Source organism: Lactuca serriola, chromosome 4 (genome assembly GCF_051521515.1).
Source record: "Lactuca serriola cultivar US96UC23 chromosome 4, Lser_US96UC23_V15, whole genome shotgun sequence".
NCBI classification, from domain to species: Eukaryota; Viridiplantae; Streptophyta; class Magnoliopsida; order Asterales; family Asteraceae; genus Lactuca; species Lactuca serriola.
In genome coordinates, this window is record NC_136411.1 from 385,157,341 (window position 1) to 385,169,116 (window position 11,776).

At 33.3% G+C, this 11,776-nt stretch overlaps 1 protein-coding gene across 1 annotated transcript; it reads right to left on the reverse strand.

Annotated features, from left to right (window-relative positions):
- Window positions 1-1,798: 1,798 nt before the first annotated feature.
- Window positions 1,799-3,408, reverse strand: LOC145100797 (amino acid transporter AVT1J-like). Its single transcript, XM_079037927.1, has 3 exons — window positions 3,159-3,408; window positions 2,464-3,071; window positions 1,799-2,380 (listed from the first exon to the last, which is right to left on the reverse strand). The coding sequence occupies exons 1-3, from the start codon at window positions 3,319-3,321 to the stop codon at window positions 1,853-1,855; spliced, it is 1,299 nt and encodes a 432-aa protein (XP_078894053.1). The 5' UTR covers window positions 3,322-3,408; the 3' UTR covers window positions 1,799-1,852.
- Window positions 3,409-11,776: the final 8,368 nt, after the last annotated feature.

Below are 11,776 nucleotides of genomic sequence, written 5' to 3' on the forward strand. Positions count from 1 at the left end.
AATAATATTTATTAATTATTTACTTAAATAACTGAAATGAATGATTCATAATCAATCATATCAAAAAAAATAATAACATAACCCTATATATATATATATATATATATATATATATATATATATATATATAGGGTTAGGTTATTTTGTTTTCACTATCTATTGTGTGCATGTATGACTGATTCTGGACCAATCATTTTAGTTATTTTAAGAAAGTAATTAATGCATATTACATGTTGAAGATATAATAGGTATTAATTAAATCTTCAGCATTTAATAAGCATTAATTACTTTGTTAAAATAACTAAAATGATTGGTCCAGAATCAATCAATAGATGATGAAAACATTTGAACCTAATTATATATATATATATATATATATATATATATATATATATACATATATATATATATATATATATATATATATATATATATATATATATATATATATATATATATATATATATATATATTCCATGGGTTGTAAACAGAAGTTAGAGTGATCTGGTGCTTAGACCATCTCCAATCCATCTCCATTTTTTCCTCCATAAATGAAATAAAAAATGGAATAAATAGTATTTAATCTCCAACCAAACTCCATTTTTCTATCCCATTTTTTACCCCAAAGAGTATATTCCTAGAATAATACATTTTTATAATTTATATATATATTGTCAAATACACCCCTCTAGTAATTAAACTCTATATTTATGATTAATTAATATAAATTAATATATAACATGATATTATAAATATTAAATGTTGCATTTAAATTATAATTAATAGATAAAATAAACTAGAAATGTGTAAAATAAAAATTAGATTGACTAAAATTGGCAACCAAACTTCACCTTCATTTTTGGAGATATGAATAGTATCTCCCATATATGGGGGAACACTATTCATATCTCCAAAAAGTGAGGTGAAAATGGGGTAGGATTGGAGAAGAAATGGAGTTTGGGAGTGGATTGAAGATGCCCTTAAACCGTTAGGTAATAAACAACATGTTTCAAAAAAAAAAATAAAATAAAATAAAAATAAATAAACAACATGTTGCAAGTTCGAAAGATGCTTTTTTTCCTTCATTTTATTTTGACAATCACTTTAAAAGTGTCGCCTATGGTATAAAACTCAGCCTAATCACGTCTACCATATATGCATTAACCATTCTCATTCTTTATTGAAGTTATAACTTTAAGTTCAATATGGCTTGTGGGATCAAAACATAGCCATCTTCAGTAGTTTTATATAATATGAGGACTTAATGTGGTTTAAAAAACAGTTTGAAGTTTGGTCTACATCATAAAACTTAAACGGAACCTAGAAAGTGGAGTGAAAAACCGATAAAACGAACTGTTGGTTTGGGTGTTGGAAAATAAATAAATCTGGGTTTACCTACTGTATACATTCCTATGTCTATCCCTGATTGTCTAGACTCGTATTTTGTTCAGAAATTATAGATCGATAGCATAATATTGTTATACTTAGGCCATCTTCAATGCATTGAACTCAAATGAGTTCAATGGATTGCCACATATACATTCCCCTCACAATACAATTTTACCTATTAAACTTTATATTCCATTAAACCCAATACAATTTAATGGATTGCCAATCATTTATATGTGTGTGAGAGGAGAGAGAGTGTGGAGTTCAATGGGGATTGAACTCCCCATTCTATTGAGTGCTATTCTATTGAGTGCTATGTCATTAACCCACAATGGGGATTTTGAGTTTAATGGGATTAAACTCCCCATTCAACTTCCCATTAAACTACCATCGAAGATGCCTTAGTACCTTGACTAATCAATTGTTCCATCCAAAATTTTTATAAACTAACATAGCTCTAAACTCAAATAGCTACAAATAGATGGGTCTTTAAATCTACTAACGATACATAAGTACCCACAACTGTTACTATCAAACCAATTAAGCCAACGAACCAAACAATAATCATTTCCATCCCAATTCTCTTGTAAATCCCTGAAATCTTTAAGTAGCACAAGCATGGTATTGTTATCGAAGCCGTGGCACTTAAGAGCGCTCCCACGAGTGACATTAGATTCCCAAAGAAAGGAACAAACATGGCCACAACCACAGTACTTGTCATCAAGATTGTTCTAATAAGAAAGCTACACTTCCTTTTGTTGCAAAAAGATTGAAACTGTGTTTCAATAGTATCGACAATTGGCGTTATCATTAGAGCATATTTAGCTATGGGAGTAACGAGGGTGGTGAATATTGCCACCCTTGAGCTTATCTTGTTGGTAGGGAGATTTAACGTAATCTCTGACTCTACTTTCGACCCAAACATAAGGTAACCTATAACTGCCATTAATGAGTAAGTAATCGTAGAAAAGGCAAAACAAAAGAACAAGACCTACAGTTTAGAACAACAAACCAACTTTAGTAATGATAATATATATATAATGCATTAATGTTGAATATACAGGAAATGAGTACCTTTGAGAATTGGCGTTGGTTTTTCATTGAAGTATATAGGGTGGGAAAAACGGGATGAGCACAGTAGCAAAATGCATATAAGCTAATAGCCGATGGGACTCCATTCCATTTGACGAAATTACCCTTTTCTTGAAAACCGATACCATCAAAGGCACCGGCCCAAAAGACGGAGGATAGGATGATGACAGAAGCTAGAACTCCACTGGCTGATATGTATGATAGAATACTCATGTCGTTTAACAAACTTGTAGGGAGTATAAGGATTGCAATAATGACAATAAATGCAGTTTTGGATCCAATACGAGTGCCATAAATATCAAAATCTATATCTGGGAATAATTTGCATAAATTATCGCCTTCTAGGATCAAGAAGCCTGTTGCGACTAAGTAGAGTTCTATGTTCATGGAGATTGATATTAGAGTTCTCCCTGCTTTCCCGAATGCTCGTTCCCCTATGTCGGGATACGTTCTTATTGTTGGATCTGAATCCATGCATCTTTGGATTAATAATCCTGTAAAGAAGGTTGAGCTGGCAATTACGAGAAGGAGAATTAAGGTCAACCACCCTCCTGATGCCAATGCGTATGGAATCGAGAGTATTCCGACTCCTGAGAACCCATCAAGAAACAAAAACAGGTTAAGTATCTTTAATATGCAAATAACTATGATAATAAGGAAATAAATGAAGAAAGAACCTGAGAGAGCATTGAGAGCATTGAAACAAGTACTGATGAAAGAAGCTGTTCCTGTGGTTGTGTTGTTGGTGTATTGCTCTTCTTTTACCTTCGTTCCAACATCTCCATTGTTAACAAGTAGTGGTATTATAAGAGAGTAATCATCTTGCTTGTTGACCTCCATTGATTCCAACTGTTTAGCTCTTGGAAAAAGAAAGAAAAAGGGATGTTAAAGGGAGGTGTGCACGATCCGGCCACTCTTGGACATGGAACAAACTAAAAAGTAAGGAAATCTTAATTAGCAATCACGTGGTTAGTTTATTTATTAAGTTTATCTTCTTATTTTGTAAACGACTCTAGAAGGTTTTGACTTTTGATGGTAGACTCTAATGTGATTAATTTTGGTAAATATTATTAATTATAACAGATAATGTCTACCGGCGGAACGTGTCGCTGTCGTATTTTAGTTAACATGACTATCACTTTAATTTGTCGTTAGTGTCATGTTATGGCCCGTAATATGTTGCTCTATTTCGCCCCCATTTCTATTAATTTCTTTATAAAAAAATTTAATATTATTTTTCCAACACCGGAAACGTTTTAAATGCAGAAACAACACCAAAAGAGAACAGAAAACAACATCAGACTAAACACATAAACTAGTACTAAAAGAATAATGCTAAAGGTATTCTTTTGCAAATCCCATTGATCAAATTTGAACTTTTTAGGATTGATTTTGTAAAAAATGTAACCAAGTTAACCATAAAACTCGTTAAGTGGGCTAGAGTGATAATTTTGCAAGAAAGTTGTGGTCATAGCAATAATAAAAAAATATTAGGGTTTTTTTCAATTATAAGTTAAAAATTTAGGGCTTTTATAATATTAGTCCTGAGACAAAACACATAAACTAGTACTAAAAGAATAATGTTAAAGGTATTTGCTACAGGCAAACGTTAATGAAACATTGAATAAAACATAAAAGTATTTGGATGTGTTATCATTGCCGCCCCTCTTGTTATTGCTCTCAGTACCGCTATTATTCTGGTGTATGTTTGTGCCTCAAAAAGTAAGTACTAGAACTTGAGAAGATGGCTCCAAGTACCACTATTACTTTTGGTCGAAAGCCTAAACATTGGCTCCAACTCGCACTCAATATGCAGGGTCGATAAGAATAACATCAAAAATATTTGTCAAAAATATCAGAAGTGGACACATGAATACATAGTAGGTGTTGCCGATGTTGAAATAGGTGTTGCCGAATGCCGATATAGAAAAAATAGGCAAAAATAATCGAAAAGTCGAAATTTTTTCCAATGGGGACAAAAAAAAATAGGTGTTGCCGGTGCCACACTTGGACACCTACTAGGTCCGCCCCTGTAAAAAATAATCATGTACAATCTTTAATCAGAAAGATAAAACATTTTAAATTTATAAGTTATGTTGGGATTCGTATAATTTATCTGTCCTGTTTGAGTTATGATGCGAAAGGGAGTTCATAGTTGTATGTTTTTAGTTTTCACTTGTATATGCGAACAACCAACTTTGTATGTGTTCGTATATTTGGTACCTAGACTTCGTAGGTCTTGTTAGTTTGTTTTGACAGTTGTTATAGCTTACGTGTCCTCACTTCATTGGTCAGAGCTTAACCTAGTTCCTTTTACTCATTATATAAGGTTAGTTAGTTAATGGTAGAGAATATCTTTTGAGATACTTCTTACATCATTTTACAATCACATGTCTTTTACTATTTAAATGAAATCTTATTTACATCAATGTGTTCATTCAATTATGTTATAATATTGTTGATTTCATTCTTATAGAACTATCGATCGTATCAAGTGCTATCATATCAGGAATTTTATTGAGCTCATTTCAAATAACAAAAACTTTGTGTTCTTCGAGTTTTTTGTTTTTCGAATTTGAATTTTCAAGATCTACTCCACATTTTTTAGTTATGTTTGCAATTTGATCAGAAATCGATTGTTTAGATTACTTATCGTGATATGAAATCTATATTGGCTCATTGAATTGATTCTTACTCAAATTTATTAGAATTATGTCTAAAGATCATTCTCACATCGTTTTCCTTCAACTTACCTAGTAGTATTGGATCTACTACTAGAATTCCAATTTTGTATCTGAAAGATTATGAAGTTTTGGTGATGTATTTCGAAGAAAACATTATTGGAATTGAAAATCATGGTTCATGTATTTTACATGCTATCACGAAAGGTCCTCAATAATGTTCAAAAGCTACTAAACCAATTCTAACTCAGATTGATTTGGAAGAATTGGTTACTGAAGGAAAAACTTCATAAATGGTCCATGTGGTATTCTAAATTCTAAAGTTTAGTCCCTAAGTTTAAAAAACCTCATAGATGGTCCCTATTGTTTCAAAATTTTCATTGTTTTGTCCTTACTACTTACTCCATCATGTTTTGTCTATTAAATGTATGGTATTTCTGTCACTTCACTACCATAGGGACCATTTATGAAATCTTTTGTTTTTTAAAAAAATTAAATATAATTATTTAATATAACAAAGAGTCCCACCCTCTCTCTCTCTCTCTCTCTCCCCATATGTAAGCTATGAACACTACACGGAAAACACGATTTTTCTACAGAAGGAATCCGTTGCAAAAAACAGAAATTCCGTTGCAAAAGATGATTTGTTATGGAATTTGCAACGACCCATTTCCGTCCCTAAAAACCCCATAGCGAGGATTTGCAACGGGTACAATAATTCCGTCACTAATGTGAAAACGGAATGAAATCCATTGTAGATGATATTCCGTCGTGTATTCCGTAAGAGGATTCCGTTATCAATTCCATAGTAATTTTTCCATACGAAATTCCGTTGTAGTGGATCAATAGAAAATTCCATGGTAATAAACCCCTAGAAAAATCTGTGTTCATGAATCCCTAGCAAAATTAATGGGCATGAATCCATAGCAAAATCCATGGTCATGAATCCCTAGTAAAATTTGTGGTGATTAATCCCTAGCAAAATTGGTGGAGGTGAATCCCTAGTTAAATCCATTGTGATGAATTCCTAGCAAAATTCATCGTCTACATTCTATAGCAGATTCCATAGAAAATTACATAGACATGCTTTTGTAGCAAATATTCTATAGCTACAAATGGATAATTGATTTACAAATTAAATACAAATTATTTTGTAGTAATACAAAAAAAATAACAAAAAATCAAATAACATTTATATCATAAAATAAAACAATGAATATTTATTACATTGAAATGAAAAGTAACCTAATTCAAAATAAAAGCTTTGCGAGAAACAAATGGAACACTCATGATCTACCACCCACCATGATCACCTACCAGCATCACTACCCACTGTCACCACCACCCACCAGCCACCACCCACCACCGTCACCACTACCCACTGTTACCACAAACGGACTTAGGTTAATCTTTAAATTATAAGTATTGTGTTAGTGTATGATTAACTCTAGATATATATTTTAAACACTGATAAATTAGCGATTGTTTGTTTACCTCCATTTACATATTTTTTTCTATAATATATATATATATATATATATATATATATATATATATATATATATATACACACACACACACACACACACAGACACAAACATAGTATCATGTATCATCTTTTTGACGTAAATCACGTAATGAGTAAATGAAGTTTCAATTTTGTTTCTTTGTTGATCAATCCTTGCAAATTCCCGCTTTTGAATCCATCTCCGGTTCTCTCAGAACTCCAGGCAACATTTAATCCTTCATCATTGCTTCACTTTCATGTCATCTTTGGTCTCCATAAGCTCGTGAGTCCACCATTGATCCTCACTACAGTGTCCATCATCGACTCTTTAGTCGTTGATCACTTTCTCCCCCTTCATTTGTTTATTGGCGCCACACAAATCTGGGATTCATCAGTTCAACTCCCTTTGTCACCTCACTCAAGTCAAGTCAATATATCATATTCTAATCTTCATCTAATCGGTTCATCTCATCATCTATCTTTACTTCATTATAACATCGATTATTTGTTTAAATGAAAGACAACTTCTGAAAATTTATTATTTTTCTAATTAGTTGTTGTATGCTTGATTCATCTGTTCATCTATTACTTTGAATACAAACACAAGTTTCTTTTAAGTTCTTGAAGCTTGTTAGTGTTACTGTGTTCCTATAATATATTCATCTATTTGACTCATTTTGGCTAACTAGAAAAGGATCTCCCTATTACTTTGAGAAGAGAATTGTTGGTTTGACCGACGAACTACGTGGGAAAATGGATCTTCTTTCTTTTCAGAAAGCATTTTTTGAAAGTAACAATTCCATTCAGTTCGGTTTCGGAAAACTTTCCGCCGGGGCCTAACATCAAAGGCGCAGGTTGATCTCTATGGTTGAGGCTGCAATTCATTTTTACACGTGGGAAGGGCTTACTCTACTAGAGGCTCGGCTTGGTCTCGCTCCCTTCCCGTACTATTCCTCCCCACTAAAAAAAGAGCGATTGAGAATCTCGAGAACCTTTCTGAACGTCTGTCTTAGTGTGTTAAATGATTCAAATATGGATGGTTAGTATGCTGCATGATTCAAATACGTTTGTGTTACCAGTAATCTGTTCGTTCAATGTTTTCCGATGTTGTGAAATCAGTTTCAGGCTTCAAATATATATCATTTCTTTGGCTGACCAAACTCAGCCACATTATTTAAATACAGTAAAACATCAATAGGTTAGTTAAAAAAAAAAGTGATCATGTGAAGTTTTTGAGCCACCCATTGCTTAATAATGTATTAATTTATATGTTGAAAATTTTATATTAGGAATATGAAGGAAATTGAAAAAGATAATTATAATGGATTTTACAAGAAGAAATTCAAGGAGTTTCTTGATCCTTTTGCACACACTTACTTCAACGAGTTTTTAGAACCTACCATTTTGCTCTAACCTTATTGTGTTTTTCCACCACTTTGTCATTTTAACCATTTTTGTTATCTGTTTTGATTATTTTTTCTGTTCATCTACTCCTCCCTTATTTGATAATGATTACCAATCAAAGACTAATTCTAAAACTCTATGCTTTGGTTTGTTTGGATACATGATGGATATGTTGATGTTTGTAATATGGGAACTTATGATGTAACAATTCATACAGGTAAATAAGTAAAGGTCAGGGTTTCATTTTCATGGAGCCGCAAGTCAAGGACTAACTATCTAGCTAAAAACAGAAAAAAAAGTAACAGTGAAGACGAGTATGGAACTTAAAGTTTTCATTTGAATCACAAAAGAGAAGACCTAATCATCCATAACATTTGTTGTCAAAGATCATATTAGTTCCTTATGAAGATCGTGTGATACATGTATAATGTGGAAATACTACTTTCTTGAAGTTTTTTTGTTCATGGATATTGATATAGTTTTTAATAAAATTTGACATGTCTTTTTATTCTTTACAAAATACTTTGTACACACTTCAATATAAGGAAACAAATATATGGTTCACTAATAGCATCATACTTTTAGTATTAACCCATAGTGGCATCCAACTTTTATTTATACCCCATAATAGCATCCTAATTTTATTTTTTAGCCTATAATAGCATCCTATATTTGTTTTTAACCCATAATGGCTTCTTAGTTTCAACTTTAACCCATAATGGCATCCAAATTTCATTTATAACCTATAATATCATCCTACTTTTGTTTTTAACCATTAATGACATCTTACTTTCAACTTTTACCATTCTTGCCTATATTATCAATCCACAACATAGTTATTCCTTGATTTTGTAAGACTAACCATCATTATACCATGCATACAAAATGTCTCCATGAGAAAAGTCTTCAAACCTCTGTAGCAAAACAACTATGAAATAGATTTTGGTAGCAACTTTCCATAGCAACATAACTATGAGTTATAATTCCTTAGCAAAATTGTTATGGGATTTAATTTCGTAACAAAAATCATTAGAAAATAACAATATACCTTTACTCCATATCGATTCATCTACGAAATTAATTTTCATAGCTAATATATGTGGCTAAATAGCTACAAAATACTAATTCCTAACAAAATCTTTAACAAAAGTTGCAATAGATATTGACTCCATAGTCAAACTTCAATGAGTTTTATTTTTGTTGAAAACTTCCAGAGCTAAATAGCTATGGATGGGAACTCCTTAGCAAATTCGCTATGGAATTTAATTTCTTAACGAAATTCCTAATAACGTAGCTAGGCTTTTCTTTCCATAGCAAACAAGCAATGAAAATAAAAATTTGTAGCACAATTATGTAAGTAATAGCTATGAATGCTACTTCCATAGCAAAACAACTATGAAATTTTATTCCATTGAAAATTTTTGTTGTAGATTAATTATGATATTCAATTCTGTAGTAGAATTACAACAAAAGCAGTTTCGTAAAATATTTCATTGCAAATTTGCTAAGAATAGTTTTTCTATAGATATATCGGTAGCGATATACCAACGTATTTCGAGTTAGTAACAGTTTTCATAGCAATTCCCATGTTTTCTAGGGAAAATTTATCATGTAGAAAATATGGTAGTAAATTAGCTATGGAACGACATTCCATAACATGATCCGTTGCAGAATAACAACGAAAATATGTTCCATAGCGCCCTTCCTTAGCAAAATCGTATTTTTCTTATAGTGGAAGCTTTAAAGTCCATACAAGATTGTTTATTTTTTTCCTCGATTCAAGTTGCAGAAGATTCTTAAACACAACATTCAAATAAATAAAGAAGAAAAATAAAGAATAAAACCAAATCTATGCAAACCTACAACTTTCTCAATTAAGAAATGAATAAATCCATATGAACAAAGCTAAATCCACATGAACTGTTATTGTAAACAAATCCAAAAAGAACAGAAAACAACCAAAACATATGCATACCACACAGACCAAACGATTTGAATGCAACATAAAACCATAACACATAATTTTACTGATTTCGATTTCACATTCGGTAAATTGGAAGGATGGAGGAGTAATAGGATGCTGGAATCACACCTAAAGCATTATTGGCGGTTGTCTTGTTGGAGAAGAGTAAGGCGGTAGCGGTGGTAATCTGGAGGAGAAGCATAACAAAAGAGTAAGGGGATCTTGATATGGCTGTCGGTGGCTCTTCAAATAGCTCCAATGGTGGGAGTTCGGTTGCATAAAATGACAACAAACCAGGTCATGTTTTTCCGATGCTAACAGATATAGACCCAGATCAGCTTGTTTATCACCTTCCTGAACTGACATCAATTTCTTCCTCTTCAATCTTCAAGGCACGATGGTAGTGTAGATCCTAACATCTAAAATCTAGGGAAGTACGAAGTGGAGGTAGTGACTCCTATCAAAAAATAAATCCCTAAAATGAATCCCTCACTTGAATCGAATCGACTTCCACACCCTTCTTCTTCTTCTTCTTCTTCTTCTTCTTATTCTTCTTCCTTATTTGGACTCTATACCCTTGTCAAGATCGGAACCCATCTTCCAACTTCCTCACCTTTGAAAGAGAAAAAATATCAAAATCCTGCTTCTTCTTCTTCTTCTTCTTCTTCTTCTAAAGCTTCATATTTAGAAAAAGTTATGGGGGGTGTACGGTCCGAAAATTTCATTTTTAAATCATTAATCAAGCGATAATTTTAAAATCGATCATCCATAAACATTAGTCAATATATCAAATAAGAGTATCATTTCAAAACACTTGTTCGTTTTATCAGAGCAAACATCCTAGGCTAAAACTCCTTTGGTGTGTCTATGCCATGCGATCACCCCGAACTCTTCCCTCCGCTATCGGAAGTACATGAAACCAAAACTAAAAACAATAAACACAAAGCTTAGTGAGTTCCCCAACCTGTTACATACCATATACGCAAACACATGAACACATACCTACGTATAGGGCTCCTGCCCGCTGCATCGGGCCTTTGCCCGACATCAGGCCCCGCCTGGCATCAGGTCCCACCTGGCATCGAGCCCCACTCGGTATACATATCTGTCTCTCTTAGGCTCCGCCTGTCTCTAGGCCTCGCTCGCTAAACACATATATACAATCATATAGAATACTAGTACATAAATAAACACTCTCTAACTGTACCCTGATCTAAGGCCTCGCCTAACTAGGGCCCTGCCCCTGGTCTGCTACTGAAGTTGTGGAACCCCGTCCATACTCCTACTAGTAGTGAGATACGGGCCCCCGCCTACACTAACTGCCTTCCTATCACGGGCCTCGCCCATACTATGATAATATTGATATATGGAACCCCATCCATACTCAGCTAGTGGTGAGATATGGGACCTCGCCCACACTCACCTCCCTACCAGGCACATACAACTAACATAGAGACAACAATTATAATCTAACATACAACATAAGAACCTTCCACGGGATTTCCCTGACATCGGACTCCTGGTCCGGAAACATACTATCATCTAACATACTTCGGGCTTACCCCGACATCGGACCCCTATCCTGAGTCTATCATGCCTACTCATGCATGAATCATAAAGACCTCTAGCATTTTAACCTTCCTCGGGCCGTGCCCGACATGAGGTCGTAACTCAGAAAATATAACAATAAGTGTCTAGCGCTAACACCCGGGTCTTCCTACTAGACATAAACATAAACAT

What these genes read in the sequence shown, in the direction of transcription:
- LOC145100797 (XM_079037927.1), bottom strand. Translation starts at nt 3,321, where the DNA reads ATGGAGGTCAACAAGCAAGATGATTACTCTCTTATAATACCACTACTT. An exon ending in TGCTCTCAATGCTCTCTCAG is followed by an intron (nt 3,072 to 3,158) that starts GTTCTTTCTTCA and finishes ATGGGTTCTCAG; the next exon opens with GAGTCGGAATACTCTCGATT. An exon ending in ACCAACGCCAATTCTCAAAG is followed by an intron (nt 2,381 to 2,463) that starts GTACTCATTTCC and finishes TCTAAACTGTAG; the next exon opens with GTCTTGTTCTTTTGTTTTGC.